A 21,659-nucleotide genomic window follows, 5' to 3' on the forward strand; every position below is an offset into this window, starting at 1 on the left:
TACATGGACTTCTACAGAAACATAGCCTAACATCTTGATAGTAAAATGTGGTGCAAAGTAGGCCTCAGAGACTGAAAAAGTTTGTACAGCTTTATTCATGGGGAGAGGATGGCTTTGCATGGAGAGTACTGGATGCAAATCGTGACGTGACCAACAGAAAAGGGCGGGGATGATTCTCTAGGAAAGGAATCTAACGAGTGCATGGCATGGCTGGTTAGCACAGACAGAACTTTAACTTTGCTGCTTTCTCTTCAAAGCCTCCACCAGGTCGTTTTTAAGAGCTTCTTGTTTTGATTTGTCTGCAAAAGTCTGCACAGACCTGTGGGGAAGAAGGAGAGGTGGTGAGAGGCAGCACAGGGCTGGGAGCAGGGCTGGGAGGCAGGAGGAGGAGAAGCCCCGAGCCCAGGCTCAGCTCTGCCTGCTGCACCCAGGAGGAGACTCAGTGAGAACACAAAGCAAAACTCACTCTGGCAAGAACTGGCACCAAGTCCCCAGCAGCTCCCTCAGCCCCCTGCTGGAGGCAGATTCCCAAGGTTCTGTTCCAGCCTGGAAGAAGCCCCAGCATCCCACAGCCAAGGGGGTTAGAGCTCCTGCTCCCCCAGAGTGCAGAGAAAATCCAGCCCAGCCAGGGCTGGGCAGCTCTGACCCTGCTGCAGGATGGTTCACCTGCAACTCCCACAGCCTCTGCACCACTGGAAAAGCAGCCAGAGGTTCTGCTCTCAAATTTGCCTTTTGTTGTACCTTCACTAAGGGATGAGTGATCAAAGCAGCTGAAGAACAGAGACATTGTCACAAGGTTATTGCAGAGCTTCCCTTTGCCTGAAAGCAGAGAGGAAAAGCTCCACTTTCAGCAATCAGCTGGGATCAGTGCCCTGGGAGGTGCCTGTGGAGGAACCTCTCATTTCAGTGAGACAGTATGAAATCTCCACTTTTAAAAAGGCCCCTCTTAAATTGACAGAATGGGTTCTGTCCAGAACCAAGCTTTTGCAGAGTGGCTACCACAGAGAAGTGGTAGGATCCAATTGGGTAGGATTTTTCCCCACCTAAACCACATTTCACAGCCTTTACAGCACCTGGGAGAGTGGAAGATTTCCCTGCCCATGGCAGGATGGATGAGCTTTAAGGGCCCTTCCAACCCAAACCAGTCTGGGATTGAGAACAATCTCATTTTCTCTGGCTGTGTCTCCTGTAAACAAGGCTGCTCTTTTCATTTTTATAACAGGATTTCCATTCTCTTGTCTCTGGAGACTTCTGCTGCTTTAACAGAAACATACACATTTATATTTGCATTTGTCATAGGCTGAAGAAGTGGTTCTTGGCCACTATCAACAAATGGTGAGTTTCCCCCTTGGTCAGTTGGAGTGTTTGAAACAACACCTGGAAGTCGTTAGGAAGGAGTGGAAGGTTAGGCTGGCTCAGGTTAGTCACTGCTGTGCACCCTGACACTCAGAGCTCCAGAGCAAAGAGCAACAAACCTCTCTGGGTTGTGCAGAGCACAAGCAGCTGGAGGCTGGCAATGTCTGAGTCAGCTTGGGCAGGACTGCATTTCAAGCTCCAAGGAAGTTCAAAATCCACCAGGCTCGTGGGTCAGAGCACATTTACTCTGAATTCATGGGGAGTACCAGGCTTTTTTTTTTTTTTTTTTTTTCCAAACTGTGAGACTCCCAAGATTTGATTCTGCAGGGAGGGCACTGGGGTTACAGAGAATTTCTTCAGGAAGTGGTGCATCACAGGTGTACAAATCTGCTGGTGCCCAAGGGACAGAGCCCTGGGGCTCCTGGACTGAATCAGCCCAATCCCAACCACTCCAGGCACAGGACATGTGCTCCTTTCCTGCTCCCAAGCCAGAGTGCAGAGTGGTAGATCCTGCCCCAGTTCCCAGGGGAGGTTTCCGGGGGGAGGAGGAACCGTTTCCAGGAGAAGCCGAGGTTCGGTGGCTGCCCCGAGGCGGTGCCTGGGCGTGGCACTGCTCCTGGGGAATTAGGGGTTAGTTCTGCCCGGGGCCATGCAGGGCTGGGCTGTCAGTCCTGGTTTAGTGCTGCTCACACCTCACAGGCAGCCAGGGTACCTGGATTGGTTTAGTTATCAGGCTGGATGTAGATCTGGCGCTGGGTCAACACTTGAGAAAGTTCCCTCTGCAACTGCTTATACTTTTGGTTGTCAGGAATAGCATCGATAGATCTACAGAGAGCAGTGGGAAACCAGGGAGCAAAGAGGGAAAAGAACAGTCAGAAGAAGTGGGTAACACAGAGCTGGGGCTCTGGAAGCCCCGGGGAGGACACAGGGGTGAGAGCAGCAGGGCCAGGCTGCAGCACACAGGTGCTCTGGTGTTTCCATCAGCAGCTGCACCGGGGCCAGCACTCACACTGGGGCTGGGAGACAGCACAGTTCAGCCACAACAGCTCAAGGCAACGTTCACAGGAGAGAGACTCTCACAGATTCCCTCTGATGTTAATAAAAACTTCCTGGCTAAACCCTGTCAGCACAAAGGAGACTGAGGCTGTTCTGAGCTGGGCCTGGGGCAGAACCCAGAACTGCTGAGTTCCTGCTGCTCCCTCTGCCCACACAGAGCAGCAATATTTAATTAACACCATTCTTCTCTCTTTTTCCACATCTCAGGGAAGAGCAGAGCATTTCTTTGTGCCCTTTGGTTATTTTACATTACCACACTGTGCTGGGAGGTCTCTCTGTACTTTAAAATGAAGTGATTTGGCATCACAGTTCTGTACTTTCCTCTGTGAGCATGACAATTACCAGCTTGGGATTTCCATGTCCAATTCCTGCCCAGGAATGAGCAGGGGATGAAAAGTACAGCACAGTTTCCATACAGAAAGGCACAGGGAATTTAATCTCCTCTCATACACTGTATTTTGTCCACTGGTGTTGAGAGAAAAGAATTTAAAAAAACATTTAAACACCACAAACCACTCATGTCATGACTTAATTCTGGCACTATTTTTAAGGACAGTAGAAAGAGAAGACAGAATTTAAATACAGCTTGCAGGACTGTGAAGAATAAAACTAATGAAAAATAAACTGAAAATACAAGTGTTAGTTGGGCTGTTTTGTGCCTGGTGAAGGAACAAGGGATTAAAACATTACTTCAGATTTCTGCAGTAGAAGAGTTCCCTGAACTCCACACAACAAATACTGTCCCAAAGCACAGGGAGGGGACAGAAGCAGCTCAGGACTGGGGTGGCAGGTGAAGGGTCCCCACCCACTGCAGCTCCCTTACCTCAGCCCATTAACGATGTCCTTTGTTTTCCCAAAATAAATCTCGTTCAGTGTACTTCTGATTTTGTTTTCCATGTCCTGGAAAAGAAAGTGGCACAGCAGCTCTTTAGTGTGCAGGGAGGGTGCAGCACCAGGGTCCCTCTGACAGTCCTGGAGCACTCCCAGCACTCAGACCCCACCAACCCCCAGCTCAGCCCCTGCTCCAGCCCAGCCCTCGGGGCCCTGGCGCTGCTCTGCCTCCACCCATCTCTCCAGGCTGGGGGAGCTCTCTGCTCCACCAGAGGGCAGCTTCTCTCCAGCTCTGCAGAGGGAAATTCAGCACCCCAACCTCGGCTGCAAGTGCCCAGTCAGTCCTTCAGGGTAACCACGAGTCCAGAGTTCTGTGCTCAGGGGTGACTTTCAATTTTGACTTGTTCTTAAAAGCTGCATGACAGAGCTTTGAGAGAGATCTTGTAACAAAGCAGCTTTTTTTTCACTGCATTGCTTTCACTCATGCAAAAACCCTAAGAAAGGGATCAAAAATAAGCAGCTGCCTTTCTTTAATTTCCCAGTTCCCTAAAAATGCATCATAGTTAAGAATTTCCTCCTTTCTTGGCTATAACTATCAAGGAAATCTGGAACACCTTCAGTCAGGACAATGCAGTGAAACAGCAAAGTGATGCTGCAGCTTCTGAGCAGCTCCACTCCTGCTGAGCTTCCAGGACTGAGAGCTGCCAAAAATCCAACACTGAACCCAGCTCCAGGCTTTGAAACACACTGAACTTTCAGTCCAAGGCACAGTGTGTGCAGCAACTTGACTTGAATTAATTCTCCCCAAAGGTGGCTGCAAAAGCAAACAGGGGGTAGGAAGTTGTGTGTTAGTGCTCAGGAATGGAACACCCATTTTCCAGCAAGTCCCTGCAGTGAGACAAGGGGCAGAGGGGTGGCTCTGGACCCACCAACAGCAGCAACAACAGGAATGAGTAAGTTCTTTGTTAAGAAAAATGCAACAAAATTCTGAGGTATGGGAGCCAGTCTGGGCACAAGGAGCTGCACTCACCTCTACCAGGCGGCCGATGTTGGCTATGTGGGGAGAGGAGTCACTCACAGTCTCATCCTTCTCCATCTGCAAAGGAAACACAGATCCATCCATCCATCACAGGCACTCTGGGGTCCAGGAGGGCTGGGAGAACTGCCCCAGTGAGCAAACACTGCAGGACTGTGCAGAACACTGTGAGAAACCCCAGCACTCAGCACGGGCACGTCTTGGTAACAGGGATGTGGTGGAATAAAAACCAGGAATAAAAATAACCCTGGCTGCAGACACAGCCCAACAGCCACTCTGTCCCCAGTGAGGAACAGCCAAGTGTCCTGTGCAGGAGAATTGAGAGTGGAACAATCCAGAGTACAGTGACACCAGTGCCCTCAGTGCAGGAGCTGCACAGGACACAGGGCCCTGACCCAGCTGAGATCTCCTACCCCAGCATCAGAACTGGGAGCTGGAACTGCAGCTTGATTTCATCTGCTGTGCCTCGTGGAACATCCATCCCAAGGCCTCCCATGGCCTGTGCTAAGGGCAAGTCCATCTTCCCCAGAGTTCCTGAGGTGAAAAACTGCCATGACACAGCTGAGCTGCTGAACAATGAACATCAGAGCCAGGAACCTCAGCAAGATCTGCTGAGACAGCACAAAAACAAAACTGGGAGACAAATGTAGTGGGAAGAACAGTCTTCAAAGGGTTTTACTAATCCCACTGAATTCTCTTATCCATCTGTTCCTATCCCTCCCTCAGGCAGAGTTTAAAAATCTGGGCCAGCTACAGGTTTCTTCTAATAAGCCAAGTCTGTAACAGGCTTGGGGAAGCATGTAATTCACTTGGAGCCCCCAAGGCAGAAGATAACCTGGAAGAGGGGGAGAAGGAGCAGCAGGAGTTTCACTCTGCCTTTAGACTGTTGACATGGAATGGAGAGGCTGCCTGGAGAGGGGATCCAGCTGCAGAGCAGGGACAATGCAAACCTGAACTACACAATTGTTATGGGGAGGTGGGAACTGTCACCAAATGGGCCCAGTCTGGGGCAGCTGGGCAGTCACTGCCACAGGCTCCTGCTGTGCCTCCTCCACACCTGGGCAGCCCCAGCTCCATGGGTAAGAAGCAGAATCTGAAAATAGAATTTTTATTTTTTTTAAAAAAGCGTATATTATTACATCTCTATAAAAACTGCTGCCAGAAGGAAAACATTTTTATGTGCTCTGGAAGGCCAGATGTTACAAGAGGCTTTTAATGGAGTGCAGAGTCAGGATCAGCCATTCCTACAAACAGTTGGGGTTTGGTGACTTGTTGGGGTTTTTAAAGGTTCCTTCCAGGGCTGGCACTGCACAGGCTCGAGCAGCAGGACTTAAATAAAGGGGAAGATTTGCTTGGAGGGGAAATTCCCTCTGCAGGCTGATGCTAAGGAGCAGCTCATCTTCCCCCTGTCACTGCCCACCTGCCTGCTGGGCTCAGCCAAAGCCCAGGGTGAGCCCAGCCCAGCAGAGTCCAGTCCAGCCCAGTCCCAGTCCCAGTCCCAGTCCCAGTCCCAGTCCCAGTCCCAGTCCCAGTCCCAGTCCCAGCTCTCCTGCAGCAGATCCAGGCCTGGCTCCCCTGCCTGGCTCCCCCAGCCATCTGCTCTGAGCCTGACTCACAGGGAAACTCACTCCTCTGGGACATCTCCAGGTCACTTTGGAAGTTTCCTGCATGGAATAAAGCAGCTGTCTGGGCTCTCTGTAAACATAATTTGGAGGAATAATATAAAGAGGGACATTTAAGCAGGATAAACACTTTGTTTCATCATGAAAGTGTCTGAAAATGCCAGCAAAGGTAGAAGGGAACTCATCCTCCATTTTGCTCTGCAAAGCCAACAACACCCACAGCTGCTCTGGCCATGGAGCCAAGTGAAAATCCCTTTAATGAAACACAAACAGCAGTGTGTGCCAAGGGCTCCCAAAGCCACAGGCAGTGGGCAGGCTGGAGGCTCCAGGTGGAAAATATGTGGAATTATTTGGATATCAGTAAGGCAAAATCTGGCCTGCCTCTGCAGCACCTAATTCAAACTATAAGCAATAAATGGAGGCTGTGATCTCTGCAGGGCACTGCAGGAATCAGCTGAGACCTGACCCCATCCCTGCACAATCTGCTCTCAAGTGTAACCAAACACTGCCCATTTCCTCTGCCAAACTGCCCAGCCCCAACCTGGGAGCAAACCTGGGGATGCTACATGACCTTGACCTGCCTCACCTCCCCTTTCCTACACTGTGACAGAACTGAAGCTCTGTGAAACCCACATGGGACCTCAAAGCCATCCCATGGCAGGGACACCTCCCACTGTCCCAGGCTGCTCCAGCCCTGCCCAGCCTGGCCTGGGCACTGCCAGGGATCCAGGGGCAGCCACAGCTGCTCTGAGGTGCCACAGCCTCCCCCTCTCATGCTGGAAAAGTGAGGCAGAAATAATTCCCTGGAGAGCTCCTGCCAGCACATCCTGCTGTCCCTGCACCCAAACACTGCCCAGCTGCTGATCACAGATCCAGCACACCAGTAACTGCTGAGGGGCAGCTCCAGGATCACCAGAAGATCCCACTGCTGGGAAAACCAAGTTACAGCATCTGGAGGTCGGTGGGAAAGGCTTTTCCATGAAAGCTGCTCCTGATGGAAATGGATGAGTCCCCAAACTGCTGAGCACAGGGATTTCCCTGTGATGATAAATGGCAGAATGGCTCTGCTGGGCCTTCAGTGAGCAGCAGCAGAGCCCAGGGCAGCTCTTCCTGCAGGCAGGGACTGCTCTGTTTGCACACTGCAGCCTTTACCCAGCTCTGCAAAGCCTTCTGCCCCACCAGAATGTGTTCCAGGTTCAAAAACCAACATCTGTGCTACCTGAATCCCAAATCTCAGGCCTCACTTCCCTGTGACTTTACATCCTCCCTTTCCCACATCTCCAGATGTAAATAAACCACAGCTTTGGAGCCAACTCCTTTCTCAGCAAACCCCCTTGCTCAGGCTCATCCTGCTCAGGAAGACACTCAGGCTCTTTGTGAGGGACATCTCAGGGAGGCACCTGCTCTGTGCTGCAGGGAGGGGCTGCAGGAGCCCATCCAGCACAGTGCAGTGCCTGCCAGGAGAGGGGAACCAAGTGAAACAGGATCACAGCTGCTCCTGCCTCAAATAAAAGTGCAGCCTAATGAACCCTCAAACAGCCTGGAAGCAACACAAGCCATTCCAAGGTACACAGAGGGGACAGGACCCCAAAACCTGCCAGGGAAAATCATCTGCCAAACATCTGGCTGCCATCAGGAGGCTGGCAGGTACCTGCAGTCCCCAGAGAAGGTGCTGGGTCATTGAAAAGCTGCTGGCACATTTCATTTCCCTGCTCCCTGCATCCTCTCTGGCACAATTTCTGTACAACAATGTTTATTCCTAAAAATTCCAGCCAAAGCCCCCCTGGGCAAAGGAGAGGCACTGCCACACAGAGGCACTGCTGCAGCCAGCACCTGATGGAGCTCCATGTGAAGGTGTCTCTGCAGCTTCAACTCTCCCTAAGTTTTCAGGCCAGAATTACAATCCATGGATCCTGTGTGCCTGGAGCTGGCTAAGAACTCATCTCACCCTCTCAGGATAAGTTAATACATGTGGATACATGTACAGCAATTATGAATGCAGATAAATTATATAAAGAAGTGGGTATGATAACACACACTCCTGTGTGTGCACATCCATTCCTCTACTGGGTCAGGACAATCTGATAAAGCAACAGCCTGAAATTCCAAAATCCACCAGGTAAAGCAAACTAAAGCTACACCAAGTGGTGTCTTCAATTTTCCAAACAGGCTGAATCCTCTATGTCTCCCCTTTCCTTATTCTGTCCACTCACAAATGTAAAATGTTTGTTTCTTCCTAGAAACAGAGAACTCATATTGTAGCAGATGAAAAACTGCACTGGGAAATCAAGGAAAAGTGGTTCAAGGCACTGGGAGAGAGATGTCAACTCCCAGAGCATGAAATAAAACAGACACAGGCCAGGGATGTGACCTGTGAGCAGCATCTACCCAGGAGGGACACGTGGCTCCAGGAGAATCCCACAGCCCTGCAGTGCTCTGGGCTGGAAGGATCAAAGCCCATCCAGTGCCACCCCCTGCCATGGGCAGGGACACCCCCCACTGCCCCAGGCTGCACCAAACCCACCCAGCCTGGCCTTGGACACCTCCAGGGATGTGGAAGCCACAGCAACAAACACAGAGTCTTGAAGAGAGAGGAAAAAAATCCTCCTCAAAACTTCAGCTCAGCATTCAGGAGCAGCCCAAGGGGGAGCCCTGCAGGAAGGAGCCTGGGGATATTCATGAAAGGCAGAATTTTTCCAAATGACCTTGCCAAAGGTTTGTGTGGGGTGCAGGGCAGTGAGTGCACAGAGCAGCTGCTCCCAGAGCCCCTGCAGCTCCAGGCTCAGCTCACACCTGGCACTGCCTGAGCTGTCCTGGCCAGAGCTCAGCACCCACCAGCACTCACACAACAGCCCCTCTGCAGCCCTTGGAGAATGGCTCAGCACAGCTCCCTCCCAGCACAGGCTGCTCTGCCACCAGCTATGACCAGGGTGTGAACACTCCAAAAGCTGCCTCTCAAACACAAGGACATCTGCTACTCTCATTTTAGGATCAAGGGTGGTCAAGTAGCTTAAATGCTGAGTTGACCAAAACCGTGTAAATTTAGCATGTACAAAGTTTTTTCAGAACATCACTGATACCTGCCAAGGTGAAACTGTAACATGCTACTCAAGAGGTGACAAAAACCAACTCCTGGTGACCCTGTTTGCTGCAGGCTGCATTAAGGGCTGATCAAAAAGGGAGAAGTAAAACTTGCAGAGCTTGGGTGATGTGGCAAACTGGACTTAGAGCAAAGCCCAAGCCCTGCACTGAGTTTAGTCCAGCTGGGGACAGAGAGCTCCCCTCCCACAGAACCCTGGGCACTGTGGAGCCTGCAGCTCCCTGCAGGGTTCTGGAAGGTTCCCCAGCTCCTCACTGCAGCCAGCCTGGCTTCCTGCACCACACTGAACCCAAAGCTCTGCTGCTGAAGTGATGGCAGAGGCATGAACCTGCCCAGTCAAACCAAACAGGGCCCAGCAGCTCAGGCCAAGGTTACTGAGGACAGCCACTCTGCACAGCCCTTGTTTTCCTTGGCACAGCTCTGCTCCAGAGGCCAAGGCAGAGTCAGCCCTTGGCCTGCACTTCACAGCTCTGATTTACAGGATTAGCAGGGCCTGGGATTAAATATTTGTCCGGGTCACCAGAACTCGGCTGTAATTACTGCAAAAAGAGTAAAAAAAAAGGCTCAAAACTGTCTCCAGATGCCTTTTTCCTTCACTTGCTTTTCCATCAGCTTCTTCAACATCAACAATGTGGAAAGACAAATCACCCAGGCTGGGGCAAGCTGTGCAAGACTAACCCACTTTCAGTCCCTCTCTGCAATCCCAGACCCTCCTTGCCTTCACCTGGCTCAAACCTGTACAAAACCAGGAGGTTTTTAACAGAGTCTGCATTGTCCTTTGTATGGAAAGGCCCAGCCTGCCTGGGAAGGCTCATAAAGGAGTTTCAGCTGCTGCCAATCTCTCCAGTCACTCATGACCTTACAATGTGGCTCCTGTCCTGCAGAGTTTATTGCCCTGCTCCAGTCAGTGACTTCCCCAGCCCAGAGCAAGCCCAGTCCCCAGCAGGAGCAGGAGGTGCCAGTGCTGCCCCATCCAGGGGTGCAGCTCAGCAGATCCTGCCAGGGATGCACTGCTGAGATCCCCCACCTGGCACCTCCTGGGAAAACCAGCTCTCAGAAGGCAGCCAAAGGCATCAATGCTGGCACAAAACCCCCAAATGTTTAGGACACATTTATCTTATCTTTTTAGGAGGTTTTTTAAAATTAGTGTCCTGATGCTGAAGGAAGAAAACACTAAAGGAAGATGTTTTGAATTCATCTTACCATCAGTGCAAAATACAGGTTTGTTCTCAGTGGTTTAGCTGGCTTTTAAAAGAGAGATGTAAGAAAAGAAGTCATCCTGTATTTTTATAATCCTACTGGAATCTTCCAGTGAGAAACTGGGCAAATCTTACAGATAAAAATATCTGCAATATGGATGGAAAAATAAAAATTCAGGAATACCAAAAGACAAACTGAGACTTAAGCAAGTCTAAACTGCTGCTGAATGTTTTGTATTTTCAATTGCAAGCTCCAGTGTGTCAAGCACAGCTCAAGGGGCTTTCTGGTGATGACACACTGCTTTCACCATTTCCCTGGCTGCAGAACAGCAGGAGGGATGTTTGTGCTGGGCCTGGCTGGGCTGTGGGTGTGCAGGACACAGCCATACCTGTCTGGTGAGGCTCCCCCCCAGGTTCATGGTACCAGAGCCAGTTTTGTTGGTCTGCAGCCACAGCATCACTGTGGAGGTCAGCTTGTAATGGGCAGTGCGGCCACTGGACTTCTCCTGCAGGGCAAGAACAAAAAGGGACAGAGGGTTAAAATCCTCTAAAGCCAGGTGGGGGCTGGCTGCCACACCCCACAGCAACAGGCCAGGGAACTCCTACCCCACTCATGCAGCACAGTCTCTTAAAGACAATTCCAAGTGTGCACATTCCTCTTATTTTCCAAAGCAAATCTAGTTAGTGCAATTTACCCTCCTATTACCTTGTTTTTATTGCCTAATTAGTGATATTTATCTGTAGCTCTTTATGCTGAAAAACCCCCACATCTCAGGATCACATGCACAGAAAGTAACATACTTTCAATTCTTCTGGGATTCTTTTTGATTACAGCCCTGACTTATCTCTATCCAAATTGCTGCGGGGCATTTTCAAAAATTAACAAGGGAAAGAAGTTTACAGCCCTGACACAATATTGCATTGTTCAGTGGAACACCTGTGCTCCTTAATTGCCTGGAATTAAGCAGGTTTTGTTTTCACTTGGGTGTTTCAGCTGCCCCAGAGGCTGTACCTGAACCTCCACCACGTGGATGGAATCCCAGCATCCCTTAATCTTCTTTGATCCATCTCCAGCTTTCTTAATGAGGATCACCCCTGCAAAGCCATGATCCAGATCCCAGAGGTAGACAGAGGAGACTCCACCTTCAAAATACCTGCAGGATGCAACCCAAAGGCAAGTTAAAAGCAAGCAGGACCCAAGCCAGAGTCAGATATCAACAATAATAATCTTAAATGAGCAGAATTTCTAAGTCCTAACACAGATATTTGGGTTTTTTTCTTTCAAGACAGCACACTCTCAGTTACACACCCAGAAACACAGCAGCTCAAATCACTTCATAATGCAGAGACTTTAATTACAAAACAACTGCACATTTCTCTGAAGGAGAATGCAGGTCTGGTGAGAACCAGAGCTATTTACAAATTTCTACAGGACTTGAGCAAACAATTCCTCTGATTCCAATTACCTCCAACAGCTGGTAAAAGCATGAGCTACAAAGTGGGCTGAGAGTGAGGCTTTATTTTACTATTTGCTCTTTTTTTCCCCTCTTTTCCCTTGCTATTGGCCAAGTCTGGAAGTTCTTTACAGCAAAGTTCACTAATTAAGACAAAAGGGAGCAAGTAAGTAACTTCATGCTGCTGCCTCAAAAGTCTGTGTGAAGCTGGCACTGATTTACTGCAAAGGGATCTGAACTGAAACCAAGATCTCAGAAATGTAGAGATGCTGTTGAGGTTTTAATATTCCAGCATCAGACATGGAAAACAAGAGAAAATAAGCCAGGATGCCTCAGTCTCAGGTGCCATTTGCTGAAAGGACACTCAGAAAACCAACAAGCAAAGGGATCTGCAGAGCCCCACTCACCCTGATGACACAGATGGGAAATGCATTTTTTTTACAAAATAATGGGAAACAACTCAACACTCTTGGTAGGAAGATGCACAAGGAGTAATTCTGTCTCCTAGAAAACTGGAATTGCAACCCACAGCATTTTAGCCATTCCATTCTCAAGTTAGCAAAGCCATGAGGGGTAGGAGGAAAAGGGAACAGTAAATACTGGTTCAGGGCACACAACTCACATCCCAGGGGTGACCATGGCACACAAGGATCATGTGAAGGGAGGAGAGGGAACTTCATCAACCACACAAAATGTTGGCAGTCAGGCTTTTCACAGGCTGCAGGAGGGCAAAATCTCCTCACCCACAGACAGAGGAGCTGCCAGGTGAACCTGCTCTGGGCTCTGCCTCTGACTGTCACACCTGAGTGAGCCCTCCTGCCCTGTGAGGACAGGAAATCATCCCCCATGGCCAACACAAGAATTACTGAGCCTTCCCTCCTCTGTGCTCCCCTCCCTTCCAACCATGGGAATTCCAGCTGTGAAAGGGGCTCAAAAGTCAATTTAGTGCAATTTGGAGTTCATGGATCACCTTGAATCACTGTGAATTAGAGCACACTGACCCCACCCTTGGCAGCAGTCAGGAGAAATGACACTGGCAAGTGAATGCCAGTGGCACTTCCAGCACATTCTCTGCACTCACAGTTCAGCTCAATATGTGGTTTAAAGGGGGCAGAATCACCAGACAGCCCCAATTCCCTGTAACAGACACCCAAGCCTTTACCCAAACCAATGCTGACCTCAGCAGGGCTAAACAATTCCTATTAACTCACCACAGCCTGTTCTTTCTCAGGGGTGGCTCTGCCTCTCCTCACCAGCCAGCCTGGGCAGTGCAGGACCCACTGTCCTGTCCTTGCCAAGCACTGAGAACAAAAAGCAAAGCCCAGCCATGCTAGAGCCAGGCTTCCAGCAGGCAGCTTCAACCCAACAAACCAACAGAAACCCTTTTTATATCCCCTGGGGAATTCACAAATGGATTCTGGTTAATGCAGTTAATGGGAATTCCAGTCCTGCAGTGAACCTCAGCTCCAGCCCAAGTGACCCTTCCTTCAGCAGTGGGAATCCAAGGCCAGAGAGAAGCAGTTATTGTCCCTTCTCAGACTGCTTTAAAAATATACATCATATATTCTTTTTCATATACAGAATCAGTGAATTCACTCCAAATGAACTGGCAGTCACTGAGAACATTACAGTCTGCACAGACAGTTTCCCCATTACCCACTTGCTATGAGCATGAAACATTAATTAAGAGAGGGACTGAAACAAGGTTTTGGGAAATTTATTCTTACCTACTGTACTTTGATCCTAATGACATGAAACAGGAAAAAAATAATTTTTATGTGGTTCACCTTTATGAGATTTTACATAAAGGCTTTTGTGGGTATTTTAAGAATGTGCTAAAATGTTGTCTGAAACCACATAAAGCCATGTGAAGAACCTCCTGCCAGAACCAACAGTGCACACATGGAAATGCTTTAACTGCCTTTGGAGATCTAATGAATCAAATCTAGTATTAATATTGTTTTAAATACCAACATGCTATTTCAATAAAGCTGCTTTGCCATAGCCAGGCCCAGGATCTGGAGACTGGAACAACAATGCCAGTGAGTGAATCCAAGGCATGCCAGGATTTACATTATCCACAGGCTCCCCTGTGCTCCAGCACCACAGAACTGCTCCAAAATCCCCTCCTCCATGGGCAGAAAATCCATAGCACTGATCACTGCACTGGGTTTCACCTTCACATAGCACTGGAGTGGGATAAAGTCACAGCTGGAGAGGGGAACATTCCTGTTTGGTTTTTTTTAAGGAAAGTAAAGAGGTGCCACAGGCTAATTGGTCCATAATAGAAAACGGGATGAGAGATTGGGAGGAATTTAAATTGACATTCATGGACTTGGATTTGCTGCAGGAGGGCTGGGCTTCCTCCAAGAAACCAAAAACTGAAATGCAGCACATACTAAAATCCAAGCAGGAGAGGAAGCAGTTTGGAAAAGGCTCCAGGAAGGCACAAAGTGGGATTTTCTCTGTTAAACAAATGGATGGGCAAGGCAGAGCTCAGGCCCAGAGTCACCTGCAGCAGAGCACTAAAGCTCCTGCATCCAGCATCTTTCCTTGGTGGGCTGTTCTGGGTGTCCCTGATCCTCAGCACAGCCATGGCTGGAGAATGCAATCTGTCCTCTCTGGAAGCTGCAATCACAGAATCCCTGAGGCTGGAAAAGCCCTTTAAGGCCATCAAATCCAACACTGACCCAGCAGCACCATGTTCAGCACCAACCCACATCCCCAGGTTTGCTGAACACTTCCAGGGTGGTGACACACCCCTGCCCTGGACATCCTGTTTCAATGCTTTACAACCCTTTCCCGAAATTTATTTCCTAATATCCAACTTAAAGTTCCCCTGGCACAACTGGGAGTCACCTGGGAGAGGAGAACAACCCCCACCTGGTTACCCTGCCCTCCCCCAAAGCATCCAAGCCACCAGCAGGTGCTTTTGGGTGTTCAGGAGGCCTCAAGTAGGAGGAATTTCTACTGTGGTACCTCAGAAACACCCCAAGGGACAAACCATTCTCCAAGGACAGCTTCAGAGCAAAGCAGTCACTGCCTAAGGACACCAATCAATCCAGGATGTATCAATTAAGATCAGGTTTTACCTACAGACAAAATTTTGTTATAAAGCAATGAAAAATCCTTTTATGGTTGTCATATCCCTTTATCAACAAGGAAAACATTGCTAAATGATATCATAGTTCAGCTAAAAGGATTTTAATAGATCATCAAGACCAAGTGACATCCCTGTCCTTGGAGAGGACAGCCAGTGTTCTATCTCTGGGAAAATAACTTTTTATAAGGTTGCCCAGGAAGGTGGCTAAAAGGCATAAGGCCCAAAGTAATCATTCATTCTCTTTACAGAATTCAGAACAGCAGTTCACTCAAAATCAATTATAGTTTTAATGTCATGATCAAACACTGAATTTTTATATCCGTTACTCATCAAACCACAGAACTCCTGGAAAAAGCTGTTTGATACAAAAAATGTCACACTTAAGACTTGACCTACTTTACAAATGCAAGAATAAAAGAAAATATTGAAGCTAGGAATGATCCAAAGCTTGATGAAGTGTTTGAAGTTGAAGCGGGTGGAGGCAGGATGGAAACTTGTCTAAGGAGCAGGAGCTGTACCCATGACATAGAGGCTGTGGCCAGAACAAAGCCACAGCTCCAAGGGGGATGTGATGGGGAGGAAATCCCCCAGCTCCCAGCACAGCCCTCAAGAAAGGAGGGCAGATGAATCACTTTGTTTTACCCTGATAACTCTCCTGATAAGGTTCTGCTGCTCCAGCCTCACCAAAGGGTCCTGGATGCTGTGTGGAGAAAATGACCTTCCACTAGAGCAGTAAAAGCCATTTCAATTACACCTCTGAACCAAATCACTCACCCATAAAAACATTTGTGCATTTTCCAGTAAGTAGCTGAGAGGCAGAGATTAAAGTCTGTGGCTTATGGCTCTCCCAAGCCCCTGATGCCAAAGCACCAACACCTGGAACCTCAGCCTGGCTCTGCAAACCTTCCAAAGGCCTGCTCAGGGTTTCAAACTGGCTCATTTAAAGCAGAAAAATCCATTTTCTTTTACTCCCTAAAGGTCACATAGCTATTTCTTCCAGCTACAGAAGTTCAGCATAGAAAGGGAAATGTCTCCAGCCATTTACATCAACAGACTTCCAAGAAAACTGGCATTTAAGAACCCTACCCCAAAGGAAAATACCAAGCATTCAGCTACACATGTTTTTACAAGAGTGACAATGACTGAAGTCACAGTGTGAGCAGCTGGTGTCTCACAGCAACCCAAAACATTTCCTGAATGCCAAGGTGAGGGAGCACATTCCAGCTCTCCTGGGAACAGGAGACTGCAGTGACCAGTGACATGGCACAGCTCCCTGTCACCTCAAACCAGCACAGGAGTCACAACACAAATATGAAGGAAGTGGCAAATTTGAGCAAAAGCCAAAGCATTGCTCAGCTGCTCAACAAATCCCCTGCAATCTCACAGCTCAAGGAGGAGGAACAAATTCTTCAGGAGAATAGCTGTCCCTCAATAATTGTTGCCTCCATGCAGCTGTTGAGTGGCAAGACTCAGGAGCCTGTTCCTGAATAAAAGGACAGGCTGGTCCCAGGAAGGAGCAGGATGTGACACTTCTGTGAGCCCAGGGGATTTACAGCTCCTCTGTCCTTCCCTGGCCCCAGGACCAACTGTGGAGCACTTCCACCACCTCACCCAGAGACTTAAAATGAAGAAAGTAAAATGTGTGTGCACAGCCCAGGGGGTTTTGCACCCCACTGGATGAACTCAGCCCAAATTATGCTTGGGGGCTCTGTACAGGTATTTTACAGGAATTCTTTCCAGCATACACAGGTGCAAAAATCCCTGGAGCAAACATACCAATCCAGTTAGGTATGTGTAACTTCAATGCCAGTTGTACTTAAAAGCACACATCTGGACCAGGGTGGGATGACTCAAACTGCTCAGCAGAGCTGTGAAGTGCAGGAACTCTGCAAGGAAGGAAAACAGTACCCAAACAATGGGATCCTGAAGGCTAAAAGTGTCCCAGAACCTCCCAGTTTGTGCTTTCTAGCACCTTGCATTATTTAATGAAAACTGTACTGCTCACATTTTCCTTCTCATCCAATTGCTCCTGGCAGATGGGAATTAAGGACCAAATCCCTTTGCAGAAGTCACCTGGCAAGAGTTCCATCAGCCACCTAATGAGCAGGGGGTCATCAGGAACAAGGACAAGGGGTCACTCTGGAAGGTGTCCTAATGAGGGACTGCTCCATCAGCCCCAGGCAGCTTCCCCTCTTCCAAACCCTGCCCAGTATCCCTGGGCAGCCCAGACACTGCTCCAGCCAGCCCAGTCTGCCACAGGCCAGGCTCTGCCAGCTGGAATCCACACATGGATAGCAGGGGAAGGGACAGCAGAAATCTTGTTGTGGGTTAAGTTTGCCAAAATCTTTGCAAGCTGCAGATTTCACATGACATCAGTTCTCTGACAGCAGAATTCTCTATCAGATCTGCCACAAGAAGGCTGCTGTTGTTTAAGTTACTCTGTCCCCAAATTCCATCATTAAAACACTGTACATTTGTACATGAGGTAAATTTCTGTCCATATATTGGAGACAACTAGTTCAAAACCTCCACAACAAACTGACAGTTTAAAATTTCATCTCACTTTTGAATGTAAGTCATTCCTTCCTAGGGATTTAAAGCCTTCAGAGAGCAGGGTTTGAGGACAGTGCTGCATCATCAATGCTGACCTCCTAATCCAAGTGCTCAGTTTTTATGTAATTACAGAGAACTGTGGGAACCCAAGGGAAAAACTCCTCCTCCACCCAACATCTCAGATTCAGAAGATAAGAATGCAGTGTGTGCAGAGCTCTCCAAAATGGAACTCCCAAAGAAAAAAAAATCAGATGAAAAGCAACTGATTTCATTTTCAGTATACCAGTACATTTAATTTTCCCTTCTTTTCTAAGAAGATTTTCTAATTTGAGTAATATTTATCAACAACTCCAATATTAATTCTATGTGAGCTGCCCATGGGCATGCAGAGGAGGGGATCTCTCCTGCTCTGTTTTCTACATCCACATAATTTCCTTGGGAAAACAGCATGGCTGTAATTGTGAAAGCACACAGACATGAAAGCAGACAAAGTCTTGGTGGTTTAGACCTGTCTTAGGAGATTTCATCTCACCCTTATTAGCCTGACCCCAGGCAAGGATCTCCCTGGTGCCACAGCCCTGGTGTCACACCCTGTGCAGGTCCCCAGGCAGCACAGGACACAGAGGCAGTTTCCTCAGTGCTGGGATGCACAACAAACCCATCTGGATTCAATCTGCAGGGCCCTGGCTGTGCAAGCCCCAGGAACTCCCATGCCCAAGAGAAAGCACAAAGGGCTGCAGCAGTAATGAGGAACAGGGAGCTGATGGCAATAAAGTCACTTCAAAGCCTTCCAGGGGCTCCCAGTTCAGGCAGAGCAGGTTTGCATCTAACACAGAGCCAGGGCTCATAAAGGGCTCACAGCTGCCAAAGCCCTTGGTGAGCTCCAGCCCCATCCAACCTGGCCCTGGACACCCACAGCTGCTCTGGGCCAGGGCAGGCTGAGCTGAAAGCACCCCCTGGTCACACCTCTGTCCTTTACCTGTGGAACTGGGGCTGTTCCTGCACAAAGTACAGCAAGGTTGGTCAAACAGATGAATGCAGCAGTGCTGCAAACCCTGTGAGAAGTGAAAGTATTCTGTGAGCTGGCCTGAGCTCCACTGCCAGGGAAGGAAACCCAGATGACACCACAGCAGATCTCAGATCTCAGGAACAGTTACAGCCCAAGGGCAGCACTAAGAGAGGTTTCCATTTATTCTTACCAGGACAAGGGGACTGAGGGAGTGTCAGAGTCTGTTCAAGCACACAACCCAAAATAAACCAGGAAAAAGGGTAAAAGCAGCTAAAGTTAAACTGTCCAGCAGTTTATGGGACATGTGAACACTCTGGGTACAGATGAAGGCACAGGTCAGTCAAAATGAGCCATCCCTGAAGCCAAGCAAAGCCAGGCTGCTCCACAAGATTAAACAGAGTAATAAAAATAAAAGATACAGTCAGCCCTGAGCACTGTATGAAAGGGCAAACTGGGACTTGACTGCTGTAGCTGCCCAAGCTCCTGCACACCCTGCTGAGGGACAAGCCCAGGGAACTGCTCCTGCAGGGCAGGAAGGGCAGGGATGCTCAGCTGGCTGCAGAGCCCTGGGGTGCCACCCTCAGCACTGCTAACACCATCCACAACTGCAGGAACTATTCTGGACCAGATTCCAATCAAAATTCAATAATAAAAGGATTACACACAACAAAGACGTTTCAGAGGTCAATACTCTCCCAGACCTCCTTCCACTCCTACCAAATTCCTGGTCCAGAGCTCTAATATAACAAACTGAAAATGATCAACATCAAAACACAGACAGAAGAAAAGTTCAAAAGGTTTCATTGCTTCCTCTGTTGAGGAAACTCAAAATCTTAATCAATACAAACATTTTCAGGAGCAGAATGATTAAGATGATGTTTTATCCTTTTTTAAAGCTGTTAAAAATCAAAAGCACCAATAAATCCAATTTAAGCCATGGAAAAAAAAGGAGGAATAACTTTCTAAATGCATGTCAGGCACTAAACCATTATAAAGTTGCCAAAACTCATCCTGTTTGCAGACAGATCAGCAGCATCCTTCCCAGGGGAGGTCTATTTAATCATTTCAGAAATTATTCCTTGCAGACAACAAAGAGCCATTAGATTACTTAATTAAAGCCTTGATTATCTCCAACCCAAAACAAGGGAAGGCAGAATCTAAAATAAGGAGATTTAACCAGCTGCCCTGGTCCTCATTATGCTTTGATTTCAATCAAGCACACACACGTCAAGCAAAGAGCAATAAATTACAACCATGTGTTGGGAGAAATTATCTTCACCATATTGGAAGTGGAAAGCCAAGGCTCTAAGTGAGTGGTGTAAGATATTAGACTTCCATCTGGGAATAATAACCCACTGAACACAAACATAGCAGGGCATGAGCTCCAGGCACTGTCACAGCTCACCCTGGCAGCAGGAGATGGAAAGGGAACAGTTGTTTTTTGGTAAAGTGACATGGATTTTGGTAAAACAGATAACCAAGAAATATGCTTGTTGTTTAACACAGAGAGGGAACTAAAAGCTGGTGTAATTCCTCTCTAACCCAAATGTCTCCAGAAGAAAAGGTAGGAAACTCCAGAGATACTAGAGGCAGTTTGCACTAGAACAGACACTTAAGGCCAGCTCAGCCCTGGTTCACTGAAGGTTCAGCAGGATTGTTCTTCTCCAACTTACACAATTTTATCACATGCAATATTAAAAGATCTCCCCAAACTTGTTTTCACACTACAGTCACTCAGTGGCCACTATGATTTTGGGGACAAAATTGAATTTTAAGGTCTCTAGCAAGCAAATCTGCCTGGATTATTCCACACAAGCTGTTAACAATCCCTAGCAGGCTGTTTCCCTCAAACACCCACAACAGCAGGTGCCAACCCCTTGGGAAATGGCAAACACAATGCAGTGACTCACTGAACGTAGGAGGAGACTTACCACACCTGATCAAAAGAGAAATCTAAAAAGGAAAGGTGTGTGGGCCAAATGGGACTGAGACAAGGAAAAACTGAAGCAATCTGAGGGGTTGGGAGAGGCCTGAGATGAATTCTGTGAGATATCAGAACTTTGTGTGTGAGAGGTGAAATGGGAGCTGATCCAGGGGAGGTCTGGGCACATGGAGAGCAGAGTGGGATGGAGATTCTCTCTGAAGTGCCCATTCATCTACAGATGCTGGGATGAGCAGCAGCAGGTGCATTTGGAAGCTCAGAGTGAGGAGATCCCTGTGCACAGCAACTTCTGAGAGACCTGGGACTGCTCAGCCTGCAGAGGAGGCTCCAGGGGGACCTGACTGGGGCCTTCAGGAGACAACAGGAAAGATGAAAAGAGACTCTGGACAAGGCCTGGAGTGCCAGGATACAGGGAATGGCTTCCCACTGCCAGTGGGCAGAGCTGGACGGGATACTGGGATGGAATTGTTTCCTGGGAGGAGAATCTGTGGCTGCCCCTGGATTCCTGCAGTGTCCCAGGCCAGGCTGGGCAGGGCTTGGAGCACCCTGGGAAGCAGAAGCTGTTCACACAAAGCCACTACCTTGTCTGAAAAACCCAGCAGAAACTCTCATTATAGGAATAAAACACCTGAACAGCCCAGGAAATTCTGGCACACTGGGATCTGGTGCTCCCTGTGAGTGCTGGGATTACTTTTGTATTCACTGTTACCTCTCTTCCATTAAACAGCAGCTGTGGTTGCAGAGCTCAGAAACTTCTCTGCCCCACAGAGGGACAGAACAGCCTCTTGAGGGACTGATGTGTCAGATTTGAGGCTTCTCCCTCAGCACCATTTTCACCCTCTTCATCTGCAGCCACTGCACTTAACTGCTATTTTTTAAGAGAGAATTTGTAATGGGAAGTATCAATTAGCCTGGTGTCCCCTGTGAAGGATCTGTGTGGGCAGGCAACCCCACCAGAGTGAGCAGAAACCATGAAAGTCTCTGCAGGTCAACTCAAAATGTAGATTTTCTGCACACTGTTACAGACTGACCCCTGCTCCTGGAGGGTGAACCTGGAACACATCTCCCCATCCAACAGTAATCAGAATTTCCACAGAAGATACAGTCTTGAGGGCTGCCAGCACACCTAGCTCTGTGATTAACACATCAACAAGCCTCAAGTCCCTCCCAGTGCAGGAAAAGCTCTGCTGTCCCTGCTCTGGAGCTCAGGACTTGGCTGCTGGCCCAGGAGTGCAGAGCAGCAGGGCAGGGACACCTCCAGGACTCAGCCCCACTGCTGCACTCCCAGGTCAGCTCCCAGCCCCAGCAGCCATGGATGACACCCCTGCCCTGCCACCCCTCCCCACTCAGCTGCTCCCTGAGGAATTGCTGCAGCCATTCCCAACCTCAATCCTGGCA

At 48.6% G+C, this 21,659-nt stretch overlaps 1 protein-coding gene across 2 annotated transcripts in view; it reads right to left on the reverse strand.

Annotated features, from left to right (window-relative positions):
• Positions 1–76: 76 nt before the first annotated feature.
• Positions 77–21,659, reverse strand: part of CAPZB (capping actin protein of muscle Z-line subunit beta) — a 56,795-nt gene continuing 35,212 nt past the window's right edge. Inside the window, exons 5-9 of one of the 2 annotated variants that reach the window (XM_056508070.1) lie at positions 11,213–11,354; positions 10,590–10,706; positions 4,274–4,339; positions 3,236–3,312; positions 77–319 (exon numbers count right to left, since the gene is read on the reverse strand). In XM_056508070.1, coding sequence (XP_056364045.1) covers positions 232–319; positions 3,236–3,312; positions 4,274–4,339; positions 10,590–10,706; positions 11,213–11,354 — 490 coding nt within the window. In that variant the 3' untranslated portion in view covers positions 77–231. Of the gene's footprint in view, positions 320–2,068; positions 2,182–3,235; positions 3,313–4,273; positions 4,340–10,589; positions 10,707–11,212; positions 11,355–21,659 lie in introns of those variants that run through there. The other variant, XM_056508069.1, reaches the window with a different exon arrangement.

The sequence above is a fragment of the Oenanthe melanoleuca genome, chromosome 21, assembly GCF_029582105.1.
Source record: "Oenanthe melanoleuca isolate GR-GAL-2019-014 chromosome 21, OMel1.0, whole genome shotgun sequence".
NCBI classification, from domain to species: Eukaryota; Metazoa; Chordata; class Aves; order Passeriformes; family Muscicapidae; genus Oenanthe; species Oenanthe melanoleuca.